Source organism: Coregonus clupeaformis, chromosome 35 (genome assembly GCF_020615455.1).
Source record: "Coregonus clupeaformis isolate EN_2021a chromosome 35, ASM2061545v1, whole genome shotgun sequence".
NCBI lineage: Eukaryota > Metazoa > Chordata > Actinopteri > Salmoniformes > Salmonidae > Coregonus > Coregonus clupeaformis.
The window spans coordinates 32800663-32815584 of NC_059226.1; the positions used below are offsets into that span (position 1 = coordinate 32800663).

Below are 14922 nucleotides of genomic sequence, written 5' to 3' on the forward strand. Positions count from 1 at the left end.
TCAGCAGCCTCCTGTGCTTGATACACACGGGAAACTGTTGAGTGTGAAAAACCCAGCATCGTTGCAGTTCTTGACACACACAAACCGGTGTGCCTTGCACCTATTGCCATAACCTGTTCAAAGGCACTTAAATATTTTGTCTTGCCCATTCACCCTCTGAATGGCACACATACACAATCCATGTTTCAATTGTCTCAAGGCTTAAACTTCCTTATTTAACCTGTCTACTCCCCTTCATCTACACTGATTGAAGTGGATTTAACAAGTGACATCAATAAGGGATCATAGCTTTCAACTGGATTCACCTGGTCAGTCTATGTCATGGAAAGAGCAGGTGTTCTTAATGTTTTGTACACTCAGTGTATTTTAATTTTAATTTTCATAATATACATGAGGTGAGATAATATTTCCACCTCTGAATATGTCTGATGCAAGAGATTGAAGAGACATGCATGATGCATGAACCTCTTTGGTGTGGCGCGTCACTCATTAACGAAACGCTTTTTGTCCCCATTCGCTTAATGTACTGTAGGGTGGAGCAACGTGCAAACTTCACAACAAGATAACAGACATCGGCAACTGCGTGAGCGTCATCATCCGAAGTTATAATAATTCATTTTCTGGACAGAATTTTCATAACTACAGGTATGCATTCATAAGCTTACGATAACCAAATGTATGAGCTGTGTGTGTTCACTGATCACTCGAATTCTGTTGGATTTATGTTGCCACTTGCCAACCAACAGCACTAGCTAGTTAGCTAGCATCATTGGCTAGTATCGGCATGGATAGAACCAATTCATTGACACGCCCACGCTAGGCGTCACACTGTTCTCATCTAGCTATGAAAACTACAAGGCAAACTAGCTACACTTGCTAGCTATTATGAAGACATGTGTTTAAACATTAGACAGTAGACATACATATAACCAAGTGCATGAAATGTATCAAATCTGTCATACCGGTAATCTAGGCAAGTACAATGGCCCAGACCGACATGGATTCCGGGGAGGATGGAGGCGGCGGCGGGGAGCCCGAGGTGATCGCTAAAGCCAGTGTCTTGGGAGGTTTTACCGAGAGCACTGAGATTCGATCCCTGATCTCCAACCTACCAGAGGTTCACGAGAACATCGTGACACTGGAGTAAGCCATAGAGAGGTTCCTCGGTGAGATTCATACTGTACATGTTTAGTCTGTTGTTGTGGCTTGATCCAGTCTTGCATTGAACAGTCTGTGGGCTTTAGGCCTGAATGATTGTACTAACTACAGACATAAGTCGTAATAACACATTCAGAACCTATACATACCACAATCATAAGCAGTCAAAGAAAAGTCAACAACTTTATGTTGACCAGTTGTTTTTTTCTACAGTGATAATGGACCGTTATCAAGAGCAGCCCCATCTTCTGGATCCACATCTGGGTAACAACACACACACACACACGCACAGCACATGATCTTCTGCATTAGTGAAACGTGCGTTTGTTATGATCGCATGATGATGACAGTGTTTCTTTCCTGTGATCACAGAGTGGATGTTGAACCTGCTGTTGGACCTCATCAGGAGTGAACAGTCTCCTCCTCTACTGGTTCACCTGGGCTTCAAATTCCTCTTCATAATCTCCAAGGTAACTACAGACATCTCCAAGGTAACTACAGACATCTCCAAGGTAACTACAGACATCTCCAAGGTAACTACAGACATCTCCAAGGTAACTACAGACATCTCCAAGGTAACTACAGACAGATGTTTTCAGCTACATCATCTCCAAGGTAACTACAGACATCTCCAGGGTAACTACAGACAGAGGTATTCAGCTACATCATCTCCAAGGTAACTACAGACAGATGTATTCATCTACAGTGCAGTCGGAAAGTATTCAGACCCTTTCACTTTTTCCACATTTTGTTACGTTACAGCCTTATTCTAAAATTGATTAAATCGAAACAGGTTTTTAGAACATTTTGCAAATGTATACAAAATAAAATAATGAAATATTACATTTACATAAGTATTCAGACCCTTTACTCAGTACTTTGTTGAAGCAACTTTGGCAGCGATTACAGCCTCAAGTCTTCTTGGGTATGACGCTACAAGCTTGGCACAACTGTATTTGGAGAGTTTCTCCCATTCTTCTCTGCAGATCCGCTCAAGCTGTATCAGGTGGGATGGGGAGCGTCGCTGCACAGCTATTTTCAGGTCTCTCCAGAGATGTTCGATCGGCTTCAAGTCCAGGCTCTGGCTGGGCCACTCAAGGAAATTCAGAGACTTGTCCTGAAGCCACTCCTGTGTTGTCTTGTCTGTGTGCTTAATGTCATTGTCCTGTTGGAAGGTGAACTTTCGCCCCAGTCAGAGCAGGTTTTCATCATGGATCTCTGTACTTTGCGCCGTTCATCTTTCCCTCGATCCTGACTAGTCTCACAGTCCCTGCCGCTGAAAAACATCCCCACAGCATGATGCTGCCACCACCATGCTTCACCATAGGGATAGTATTGGCCAGGTGATGAGCGGTGCCTGGTTTCCTCCAAATGTGATGCTTGGCATTCAGGCCAAAGAGTTCAATCTTGGTTTCATCAGACCAGAGAATCTTATTTCTCATGGTCTGAGAGTCCTTTAGGTGCATTTTGGCAAACTCCAAACGGGTTGTCATGTGCCTTTTACTGAGGAGTGGCTTCAGTCTGACCGCTCTACCATAAAGGCCTGATTGGTGGAGTGTTGCAGAGATGGTTGTCCTTCTGGAAGGTTCTCCCATCTCCACAGAGGAACTCTGGATCTCTGTCAGAGTGACCATTTGAGTTCTTGGTCGCCTCCCTGACCAAGGCCCTTCTCCCCCGATTGCTCAGTTTGGCCGGGCGGCCAGCTCTAGGAAGAGTCTTGGTGATTCCAAACTTCTTCCATTTAAGAAAGATGGAGGCCACTGTGTTCTTGGGGACCTTCAATGCTGCAGAAATGTTTTGGTACCCTTCCCCAGATCTGTGCCTCGACACAATCCTGTCTCGGCGCTCTACGGACAATTCCTTCAACCTCATGGCTTGGTTTTTGCTCTGACATGCACTGTCAACTGTGGGACATTATATAGACAGGTGTGTGCCTTTCCAAATCATTTCCAATCAATTGAATTTACCACATGTGGACTCCAATCAAGTTGTAGAAACATCTCAAGGATGATCAATGGAAACAGGATGCACCGGAGCTCAATTTTGAGTCTCATAGCAAAGGGTCTGAATATTTATGTAAATAAGGTATTTCTGTTTTTTATTTTTAATACATCTGCAAAAAATTCTAAAAACCTGTTTTCACTTTGTCATTACGTGGTATTGTGTGTAGATTGATGAGGAAAATAATTGATTTAACCAATTTTAGAATAAGGCTGTAACGTGATAAAATGTGGGAAAAGGGAAGGGGTCTGAATAATTTCCGAATGCACTGTACATCATCTCCAAGGTAACTACAGACAGATGTAAAGTTGGTGGTTTGATGAACCACGCTCCTATGATGAGTAACCTTGACTGAGACCTATAGACTCGCGTTAGCTCTTCAAGCTAATGTCTTGGCTTTAGCTCAGCGGTTTAACGCTATTGTGTCACCCAGGTTTGAATCCAGTTGGTCACACAGATAGCAAGATTTCAGTTCACGAAGCCAAGCGTTCTGTTGTGTGTGTTGATTCAGTGGCGTCTTACCCTACAGTCTCAGACTAGCGTTAGAAGGATTGTGCTAGCTCAGCTTTCTCAGCCTGTGCAGTTGTGACAAGCCAGACTCCCTGGTGTTTTTGTCTTGGCCAGGTGAGAGGGTATAAGATCTTCATGCAGCTCTTCCCCCATGAGGTGGCTGATGTCCAGCCAGTCCTGGACCTCCTGTGTCGACAGGACCCCAAAGACCCAGAGGTGAGCCTGAATTCCTTAATTACAAGACCTCAATGGAAGGTGAGTCTGTCACTTCCTAGCCCAGTAGCTAATGTAGACCCCCTGATTTCTCATGTTACAAGACCTCAATGGAAGGATAACCCTTTTTTAAATTCTTTTTTTATTTTTTGGTGGGTAGATCAGCTTAATATTGCAGATAGATTGTAACTGCCATCAATGTAATTGTCTGCATCACTTCCAATCCCCCATGTTTTTTTATATATATACTCCCCTTTATTACTTTTCAACCCTGCCATCCTTTCCCTACTTGGGGTAAATTAGTGAACAACAATGCCCAGGCCTCTACTTCCAGCCTATACTTACTATCTACACCTTATGGACACAGTCAATTTTACAATAATTATATTTTATATGTTTTTGCTCCTGAACTACTTCTACTCTCAACCTCTCCGATCATTTTCATGATGTCCATCCGGTTTGCTTCTACATGCCATATCTTTCTAACTGTGCTCTTTCCCAAAAGCTCCCAACATACAACCTACAGTGGGGAAAAAAAGTATTTAGTCAACCACCAATTGTGCAAGTTCTCCCACTTAAAAAGATGAGAGGCCTGTGATTGTCAACTATGACAGACAAATTGAGGAAAAAAAATCCAGAAAATCACATTGTAGGATTTTTTATGAATTTATTTGCAAATTATGGTGGAAAATAAGTATTTGGTCACCTACAAACAAGCAAGATTTCTGGCTCTCACAGACCTGTAACTTCTTCTTTAAGAGGCTCCTCTGTCCTCCACTCGTTACCTGTATTAATGGCACCTGTTTGAACTTGTTATCAGTATAAAAGACACCTGTCCACAACCTCAAACAGTCACACTCCAAACTCCACTATGGCCAAGACCAAAGAGCTGTCAAAGGACACCAGAAACAAAATTGTAGACCTGCACCAGGCTGGGAAGACTGAATCTGCAATAGGTAAGCAGCTTGGTTTGAAGAAATCAACTGTGGGAGCAATTATTAGGAAATGGAAGACATACAAGACCACTGATAATCTCTCCTCGATCTGGGGCTCCACGCAAGATCTCACCCCGTGGGGTCAAAATGATCACAAGAACGGTGAGCAAAAATCCCAGAACCACACAGGGGGGACCTAGTGAATGACCTGCAGAGAGCTGGGACCAAAGTAACAAAGCCTACCATCAGTAACACACTACGCCGCCAGGGACTCAAATCCTGCAGTGCCAGACGTGTCCCCCTGCTTAAGCCAGTACATTTCCAGGCCCGTCTGAAGTTTGCTAGAGTGCATTTGGATGATCCAGAAGAGGATTGGGAGAATGTCATATGATCAGATGAAACCAAAATAGAACTTTTTGGTAAAATCTCAACTCGTTGTGTTTGGAGGACAAAGAATGCTGAGTTGCATCCAAAGAACACCATACCTACTGTAAGCATGGGGTGGAAACATCATGCTTTGGGGCTGTTTTTCTGCAAAGGGACCAGGACGACTGATCCGTGTAAAGGAAAGAATGAATGGGGCCATGTATCGTGAGATTTTGAGTGAAAACCTCCTTCCATCAGCAAGGGCATTGAAGATGAAACGTGGCTGGGTCTTTCAGCATGACAATGATCCCAAACACACCGCCCGGGCAACGAAGGAGTGGCTTCGTAAGAAGCATTTCAAGGTCCTGGAGTGGCCTAGCCAGTCTCCAGATCTCAACCCCATAAAAAATCTTTGGAGGGAGTTGAAAGTCTGTGTTGCCCAGCGACAGCCCCAAAACATCACTGCTCTAGAGGAGATCTGCATGGAGGAATGGGCCAAAATACCAGCAACAGTGTGTGAAAACCTTGTGAACACTTACAGAAAACGTTTGACCTGTGTCATTGCCAACAAAGCGTATATAACAAAGTATTGAGAAACTTTTGTTATTGACCAAATACTTATTTTCCACCATTTTTTTTGCAAATAAATTCATTAAAAATCCTACAATGTGATTTTCTTGAAAAAATATTCTCATTTTGTCTGTCATAGTTGACGTGTACCTATGATGAAAATTACAGGCCTCTCTCATCTTTTTAAGTGGGAGAACTTGCACAATTGGTGGCTGACTAAATACTTTTTTCCCCCACTGTATATACTTATTATGGTCCTCTGTAGCTCAGCTGGTAGAGCACGGCGCTTGTAACGCCAGGGTAGTGGGTTTGATCCCCGGGACCACCCATACACAAAAATGTATGCACGCATGACTGTATGTCGCTTTGGATAAAAGCGTCTGCTAAATGGCATATTATTATTATTATTATTATGGACACAGTATGCTTACATTATTAGTTATCTTGTTATTATTTGTTGTTATTTGTTATTAGTCCCATCCTTCAACTCCATTCAATACCTCCCATCTATCTCTTAACAAAATCCATATAGGATTTCTATTTGCCATATATATTTCAACCGTACTGTGATGTTTTACAAAAGTTTTGAACCTTTCTATTCTCATTGCTTCTACAGATTGTGAATTAAAAATAAACATTTTTGCTAAAAGTATTATTATATTATTGATCGATTGACTATGACTTTTCAGATCACCCAGTAATGCTATCTGCAAGGTTAGCTCCAGGTAAATATTGCAATCCTTTAGCCATTCCTGGACCTGTGTCCAAAAACAAGCTACAAATGGACAGAACCAAAACAAATGATCTAATGATTCTGTCTCTTCACAGCAAAATCTGCAGAGCTGGGAAGATTGTATCCCCCATATAAATAACATTCTATTGGTAGCAAGAATTTTATATAATAATTTAAATTGAAAGATTCTAATTTTTGAATCCGGTGTCGTTTTACGTGTCAGTTCATAAACACTATGCCATGGGATCGGTACGTCAAAAATCTCTTCCCAACTATTTTGCAATCTATATGGGACGGCTGTCAATCCTTTGGTCCTTAAGTGAAACTGATATACTTTTTTATTTATCACAGTTTTTCTTAACTAATTATGTTCTTTAATGCAAGGCCGACAGACAAGATCCTTACTTTCTCCCCCTTCCACTTTCCTCTTCCACTTTTGCGGTAAGGCTGCAATTATTTGGTTGTAATTTTGGGTAGAGCAGACATTTCCATATGTTTTTGTTAGCTGCATGTGCGACATAACTCCACCAGTCCTACCGATGATATCATTTACGAAGATTATACCTTTCTTAAACATTCTGTCAAAAAATAAAGGTTTTTTGACTATTAGTATATTTGAATTTAACCATATGTCGTTTCTGGAGGATTAAATTGAAATTGCAACCAACTTTCTATGGCTTGTTTTAGAAATAGTGATATTTGGGAGATTATTTCCTTTTCAAATAACTTAATGTGAGAGGTTGTAATCTGAATAAAGGGATAAAGGCCATTCTTGAACATTGGGTGAGACAATCTTACTAATTTGCTTGAGAACCAGTTCGGATTTAAGTATAACTTTTGTATGACTGAAGCTTTTAGTGATAGGTCTAATGCTTTAATATTTAATAATTTCTGTCCTCCGAATTCATATTCATTATATAAATAGGCCCTTTTAATTTTGTCTGGCGTGCCGTTCCAAATGAAATTGAATATTTTTTTTCTCATATAATTTAAAAAACTTCGCTTTACTTGAAGGGGTACCTTTTTATAAAGTATGCATTTATAATCATTACATTGCACATTCATAAGCAGAGTATCCATTGCTTTTACCCTCTTGTTGCTTAGATTAGGCCTGTAGTGATTTAGCTAACTTGAAACTGTTTACTTCCAAGTTTAATGTATCGTATGTGTAGAAGCTAATGTTTGTCTTTGTGTTGGCCCTGTCTGTATCTTGTTATGGATACAAATCAAATAGTATTCGTCACATGCTTGGTAAACAACAGGTGTAGACTAACAGTGAAATGCTTACTGATGGGTCAACAATGCAGAGAGAGAAACGATAACTTGGCTTTATACACGGGGTACCAGTACTGAGTCGATGTGCAGGGGTATGAGGTAGTTGAGGTAGATATCTACAGTCGTGGTCAAAAGTTTTGACAATGACACAAATACTAATTTTCACAAAGTCTGCTGCCTCAGTTTTGATGATGGCAATTTGCATATACTCCAGAATGTCATTAAGAGTGATCAGATGAATTGCAATTAATTGCAAAGTCCCTCTTTGCCATGAAAGTGAACATAATCCCAAAAAACATTTCCACTGCATTACAGCCCTGCCACAAAAGCACCAGCTGCCATCATGCCAGTGATTATCTCGTTAACACAGGTGAGAGTGTTGACGAGGACAAGGCTGGAGATCACTCTGTCATGCTGATTGAGTTAGAATAACAGACTGGAAGCATTAAAAGGAGGGTGGTGCTTGAAATCATTGTTCTTCCTCTGTTAACCATGGTTACCTGCAAGGAAACACGTGCCGTCATCATTGCTTTGCACAAAAAGGGCTTCACAGGGAAGGATATTGCTGCTAGTAAGATTGCACCTAAATCAACCATTTATCGGATCATCAAGAACTTCAAGGAGAGAGGTTCAATTGTTGTGAAGAAGGCGTCAGGGCGCCCAAGAAAGTCCAGCAAGCGCCAGGACCGTCTCCTAAAGTTGATTCAGCTGCGGGATCGGGGCACCACCAGTGCAGAGCTTGCTCAGGAATGGCAGCAGGCAGGTGTGAGTGCATCTGCACGCACAGTGAGGCGAAGACTTTTGGAGGATGGCCTGGTGTCAAGAAGGGCAACAAAGAAGCCACTTCTCTCTAGGAAAAACATCAGGGACAGACTGATATTCTGCAAAAGGTACAGGGATTGCACAGCTGAGGACTGGGGTAAAGTCATTTTCTCTGATGAATCCCCTTTCCGATTGTTTGGGGCATCCGGAAAACACCTTGTCCGGAGAAGACAAGGTGAGCGCTACCATCAGTCCTGTGTCATGCCAACAGTAAAGCATCCTGAGACCATTCATGTGTGGGGTTGCTTCTCAGCCAAGGGACTGGGCTCACTCACAATTTTGCCTAAAAACACAGCCATGAATAAAGAATGGTACCAACACATCCTCCGAGAGCAACTTCTCCCAACCATTCAAGAACAGTTTGGTGACGACCAATGCCTTTTTCAGCATGATGGAGCACCTTGCCATAAGGCAAAAGTGATAACTAAGTGGCTCGGGGAACAGAATATCAAAATGTTGGGTCCATGGCCAGGAAACTCCCCAGACCTTAATCCCATTGAGAACTTGTGGTCGATCCTCAAGAGGCGGGTGGACAAACAAAAACCCACAAATTCGGACAAATTCCAAGCATTGATTATGCAAGAATGGGCTGCCATCAGTCAGGATGTGGCCTAGAAGTTAATTGACAGCATGCCAGGGCGGATTGCAGAAGTCTTGAGAAAGAAGGGTCAACACTGCAAATATTGACTCTTTGCATAAACTTAATGCAATTGTCAATAAAAACCTTTGACACTTATGGAATGCTTGTGATTATACTTCAGTATACCATAGTAACATCTGACAAAAGTATCTCATAACAGTAAAGCAGCGAACTTTGTAAAGACCAATACTTGTGTCATTCTCAAAACTTTTGACCACGACTGTACATATAAACAGTAGCAGCAGCGTATGTGATAAGTCAAAAAAGGGTCAATGCAGATAGTCCGGGTAGCTATTGGTTAACTATTTAGCAGTATTATGGCTTGGGGGTAGAAAATATTCAGGGTCCTATTGGTTCCAAACTTAGTGAATTGTTACCGCTTACCGTGCGGTAGCAGAGAGAACAGTCTATGACTTGGGTGGCTGGAGTCTTTGACAATTTTTCGGGCCTTCCTCTGACACCGCGGCCCAGTGATGTACTGGGCCGTACGCACTACCCTCTGTAGCGCCTTGCGGTCTGATGCCGAGCAGTTGCCATAACAGGCGGTGATGCAGCCAGTCAAGATGCTCTCAATGGTGCAGCTGTAGGACTTTTTGAGGATATTTTCAACCTCCTGAGGGGGAGGAGGCGTTGTCATGCCCTCTTCACAACTGTGTTGGTATGTTTGGACCACGATAGATCCTTATTGATGTGGACACCGAGGAAGTTGAAGCTCTCGACACGCTCCACTACAGACCCGTCGATGTGAATGGGGTTGTGCTCGGCCCTCTGTTTCCTGTAGTCCACAATCAGCTCCTTTGTCTTGCTGAGGGAGAGGTTGTTGTTCTGGCACCACACTGCCAGATCTCTGACCTCTTCCATATAGGCTGTTTCATCGTCATCGGTGATCAGGCCTACCACCGTTGTGTCGTGGGCAAACTTAATGATGGTGTTGGAGTCGTGCGTGGCCACGCAGTTGTGGATGAACAAGGAGCACAGGAGGGGACTAAGCACACACCCCTGAGGGGCCCCCTATGTTGAGGGTCAGCGTGGCAGCTGTGTTGTTGCCTACCCTCACAGCCAATTTCCCCTCTAGGATTCAATAAAGTAAATTCAAATGTTTCTCTCCTTGCCCCTTCCTGCCAGACCTGGGAGACCATTACATGTTGGTGCTGTGGCTGTCCATGACCTGTCTGATACCGTTTTGACCTTTAACCCTTCCTCTGCCCCTTGTGTTAGACCTGGGAGAACCGCTACATGTTGCTGCTGTGGCTGTCTATGACCTGTCTGATACCCTTTGACCTCTCCCGTCTTGACGGTCACCTGACCTCTGACCCCGGCCAGGCCAGAGAGCCAATCATGGACCGCATCCTGGCTGTCGCCAAGGTAACTAATTCCAGCCTCTCCTGCCGGTGGGCAATGTTCTGCCGTGTTCTCCCAGGTCCAGTCCATGTATGATGTATTTAGTTTGTAGCTAACCATTTCTCTGTTGTTATTTCCAGTCTTACCTGATGGTCAGTGATAAGTCCAGGGATGCTGCCTCTGTGTTGGTATCAAAGTGAGTGTTCAACCTTATTGTTTAAAACCAAAAAGCAACATTTGTGTTGCATTTCATGTTCTAGCCAGAAGAGGGCGTACTTGTACTTGAAGATGCCTAGGTTCATACCTCGGCCACACACAGTTTACAGAGTGGTCCTAGCGTGTTGTCATCTAACTGCCTGTGTTTGCAGGTTTGTGACGCGTCCTGATGTGAAGCTGAAGCGACTAGGAGACTTCCTGGACTGGAGTCTGACCACCATCTCTCAGGCCAGTGACCAGACCATGGGAGGTACTGTGATTCTGGACGGGGCCCTGCAGTCTCTGGTACGACACACACACAAACACACACACAAACACACAAACACACACACACACACACACACACACACACACACACACAGTTCGTCTGTCCGTGAGTGCATGTGAGTGTGGATTGCAGTGATCAGCGTGAAGGCCTAGTTTACAAGAGCATACATGTATGTTTGTGGGAGATCATAGCTCTTGTGGGTTTGGCAGGTTTGGCAGGTGTATAGTGCTGCACCTGTTGTGAGTGTTTGATGACTGGTCCCAGACCTGTTTTAGGAGCTGGTATCCCAGACCCCTAGGGGTTGGCTATACAGCACAAACAGAACTAGGATCAGTGTAGTAGTCTATAGAGGTGCTGTGGCCTAACTAACTAACCCCCAGTCCCTCACGCTCTTCCAGCTTGTCTTTCTCTTTCATCTCTTCCTGTCCTGTAGTTGTGCCGTCACCAACCTCCTTGATTAAACAGTGGATTAGTCCATTTTTTCAGGTTAACTCTTGTGTTGTGTCAGTTAGTCTAAAATGCTAATTTAATGCATCCCTCAAGCGAGCAGTGTGTAAAAGTCATATTATTGGCGTTGAAACTGGCGCTACCTGTTTTCAAACCGTTTCTCCTTCTCTCTGTGCTTCTGTAATATGACTGGGAGGGGAAACCGGCTTGTCTCTATGTGGCACTCAGAGCGTTTAAAACTTTCTCTGTGTGTTCTGACGGCCCAAAGGGGCTTAAACTGGCTCTGGTAAACTTTTTGTTTTGCAGAGTTGCATTTTGAATTTCGCCATGCAGCAAAACTTCAAAAGAGCCACTGAGAAATGGAGAAAGAGACAGAGAGTGTTATTAGAAGAGTGGTTAAGATGAACCTTTTATTGGTTACTTTCAATGCCAATGTAAGTCCTTGCTGCTACAATGTAAAGACATGGAGAAGGTAGAGGTTTGTGGTGCTTTAACCCCAAACAACATGTTGATCGAACCCTTAAAAGGGCAGGAGGCACAACATTATGAACAAAACAGGTGTTGGAATTTCACAACTTTAAAGGAAAATGTATTATTTTGATATCCTCCACAATATTGATGTTGTTGCCCTGTCTCTCCTCCCTCTCTCCTCTCTGTCCTCTCTCCTGTCTCTCCTTTCTCTCATCTCTCTCTCCTGTCTCTCATCTCTCTCCTGTCTCGCCTCTCTCTCCTGTCTCTCCTCTCTCTCCTGTCTCTCCTCTCTCCTGTCTCTCATCTCTCTCCTGTCTCTCCTCTCTCCTGTCTCTCCTGTCTCTCCTCTCTCTCCTCTCTCTCCTGTCTCTCCTCTCTCCTGTCTCTCCTCTCTCTCCTGTCTCGCCTCTCTCTCCTGTCTCTCCTCTCTCTCCTGTCTCTCCTCTCTCCTGTCTCTCCTCTCTCTCCTGTCTCTCCTATCTCTCCTCTCTCTCCTGTCTCTCCTCTCTCCTGTCTCTCCTCTCTCTCCTCTCTCTCCTGTCTCTCCTCTCTCGCCTGTCTCTCCTCTCTCCTGTCTCGCCTCTCTCTCCTCTCTCTCCTGTCTCTCCTGTCTCTCCTCTCTCTCCTCTCTCCTGTCTCTCCTCTCTCTCCTGTCTCTCCTCTCTCGCCTGTCTTTCCTCTCTCCTGTCTCGCCTGTCTCTCCTCTCTCCTGTATCTCCTGTCTCTCCTGTCTCTCATCTCTCTCCTCTCTCCTCTCTCTCCTGTCTCACTTTTCTCTCTCCTGTCTCTCCTCTCTCCTGTCTCTCCTCTCTCTCCTCTCTCCTGTCTCTCCTCTCTCTCCTGTCTCTCCTCTCTCTCCTGTCTCTCCTGTCTCTCCTCTCTCCTGTCTCTCCTCTCTCTCCTGTCTCTCCTATCTCTCCTCTCTCTCCTGTCTCTCCTCTCTCTCCTCTCTCCTGTCTCTCCTGTCTCTCCTCTCTCTCCTCTCTCTCCTGTCTCTCCTCTCTCGCCTGTCTCTCCTCTCTCCTGTCTCGCCTCTCTCTCCTCTCTCTCCTGTCTCTCCTGTCTCTCCTCTCTCTCCTCTCTCCTGTCTCTCCTCTCTCTCCTGTCTCTCCTCTCTCGCCTGTCTTTCCTCTCTCCTGTCTCGCCTGTCTCTCCTCTCTCCTGTATCTCCTGTCTCTCCTGTCTCTCATCTCTCTCCTCTCTCCTCTCTCTCCTGTCTCACTTTTCTCTCTCCTGTCTCTCCTGTCTCTCCTCACTCTCCTCACTCTCCTCTCTCTCCTGTCTCTCCTCTCTCTCCTGTCTCTCCTCTCTCTCCTCTCTCTCCTGTCTCTCCTGTCTTTCATCTCTCTTCTGTCTCTCCTCTCTCTCCTCTCTCCTGTCTCTCCTCTCTCTCCTGTCTCTCCTCTCTCCTGTCTCTCCTCTCTCTCCTGTCTCGCCTCTCTCTCCTGTCTCTCCTCTCTCTCCTGTCTCTCCTCTCTCCTGTCTCTCCTCTCTCTCCTGTCTCTCCTGTCTCTCCTCTCTCTCCTGTCTCTCCTCTCTCTCCTGTCTCTCCTGTCTCTCCTCTCTCCTGTCTCTCCTCTCTCTCCTCTCTCTCCTGTCTCTCCTCTCTCGCCTGTCTCTCCTCTCTCCTGTCTCGCCTCTCTCTCCTCTCTCTCCTGTCTCTCCTGTCTCTCCTCTCTCTCTCCTGTCTCTCCTCTCTCTCCTGTCTCTCCTCTCTCGCCTGTCTCTCCTCTCTCCTGTCTCGCCTGTCTCTCCTCTCTCCTGTATCTCCTGTCTCTCCTGTCTCTCATCTCTCTCCTCTCTCCTCTCTCTCCTGTCTCACTTTTCTCTCTCCTGTCTCTCCTCTCTCCTGTCTCTCCTCACTCTCCTCACTCTCCTCTCTCTCCTGTCTCTCCTCTCTCTCCTGTCTCTCCTCTCTCTCCTCTCTCTCCTGTCTCTCCTGTCTTTCATCTCTCTTCTGTCTCTCCTCTCTCTCCTGTCTCCTGTCTCTCCTCTCTCTCTCCTGTCTCTCCTCTCTCTCCTGTCTCGCCTCTCTCTCCTGTCTCTCCTCTCTCTCCTGTCTCTCCTCTCTCTCCTGTCTCACTTTTCTCTCTCCTGTCTCTCCTCTCTCTCCTGACTCTCCTCTCTCCTGTCTCTCCTCTCTCCTGTCTCTCCTGACTCTCCTCTCTCCTGACTCTCCTCTCTCCTGTCTCTCCTGACTCTCCTCTCTCCTCTCTCTCCTGACTCTCCTCTCTCTCCTGTCTCACCTCTCTCTCCTGACTCTCCTCTCTCCTCTCTCTCCTGTCTCACCTCTCTCTCCTGTCTCTCCTCTCTCTCCTGACTCTCCTCTCTCCTCTCTCTCCTGTCTCACTTTTCTCTCTCCTGTCTCACCTCTCTCTCTCCTGTCTTCTAGGCCCAGCTATTCAAGCATGGCAAGAGAGATGACTTTCTCCAGTATGGTAAGAATGTCCTTCAATAGTTGCTTTTTGATCAGCAATTTGACTTTAGATTGTGATAAGAAGTTGTCTTACCTCCTGTAATTGAATGTACCTGTTGTCCCTCCATTCTGGATAAGAGCATCTGCTAAATAACTTGAATGTAGGTGATCTTCTGATGTTGACTGACGTGACCATGTCGTGATACTGGCTGTAGGTGATGATGTGAGATACTAATGCTGGGTGTACACTTCACCACTGTCTGAATCGCTGAGCCTCTCACATTAAACCACCGTCTTTCCTGTAGTGTTTTGTCTTGCCAACGTAGTGGTGAGCACATTAAACCACCGTCTTTCCTGTAGGGTTTTGTCTTGCCAACGTAGTGGTGAGCACATTAAACCACCGTCTTTCCTGTAGTGTTTTGTCTTGCCAACGTAGTGGTGAGCACATTAAACCACCGTCTTTCCTGTAGTGTTTTGTCTTGCCAACGTAGTGGTGAGCACATTAAACCACCGTCTTTCCTGTAGGGTTTTGTCTTGCCA

General features: G+C 45.0%; 1 protein-coding gene across 1 annotated transcript in view; it reads left to right on the forward strand.

Annotated features, from left to right (window-relative positions):
* The first annotated feature begins 544 nt into the window (after positions 1-544).
* LOC121551492 (tubulin-specific chaperone D) overlaps positions 545-14922 on the forward strand; it is a 67124-nt gene continuing 52746 nt past the window's right edge. Inside the window, exons 1-9 of the mRNA XM_041864185.2 lie at positions 545-645; positions 974-1166; positions 1372-1422; positions 1531-1628; positions 3784-3885; positions 10442-10588; positions 10705-10760; positions 10933-11065; positions 14359-14404. Coding sequence (XP_041720119.2) covers positions 1377-1422; positions 1531-1628; positions 3784-3885; positions 10442-10588; positions 10705-10760; positions 10933-11065; positions 14359-14404 — 628 coding nt within the window. The 5' untranslated portion in view covers positions 545-645; positions 974-1166; positions 1372-1376. The remainder of the gene's footprint in view (positions 646-973; positions 1167-1371; positions 1423-1530; positions 1629-3783; positions 3886-10441; positions 10589-10704; positions 10761-10932; positions 11066-14358; positions 14405-14922) is intronic.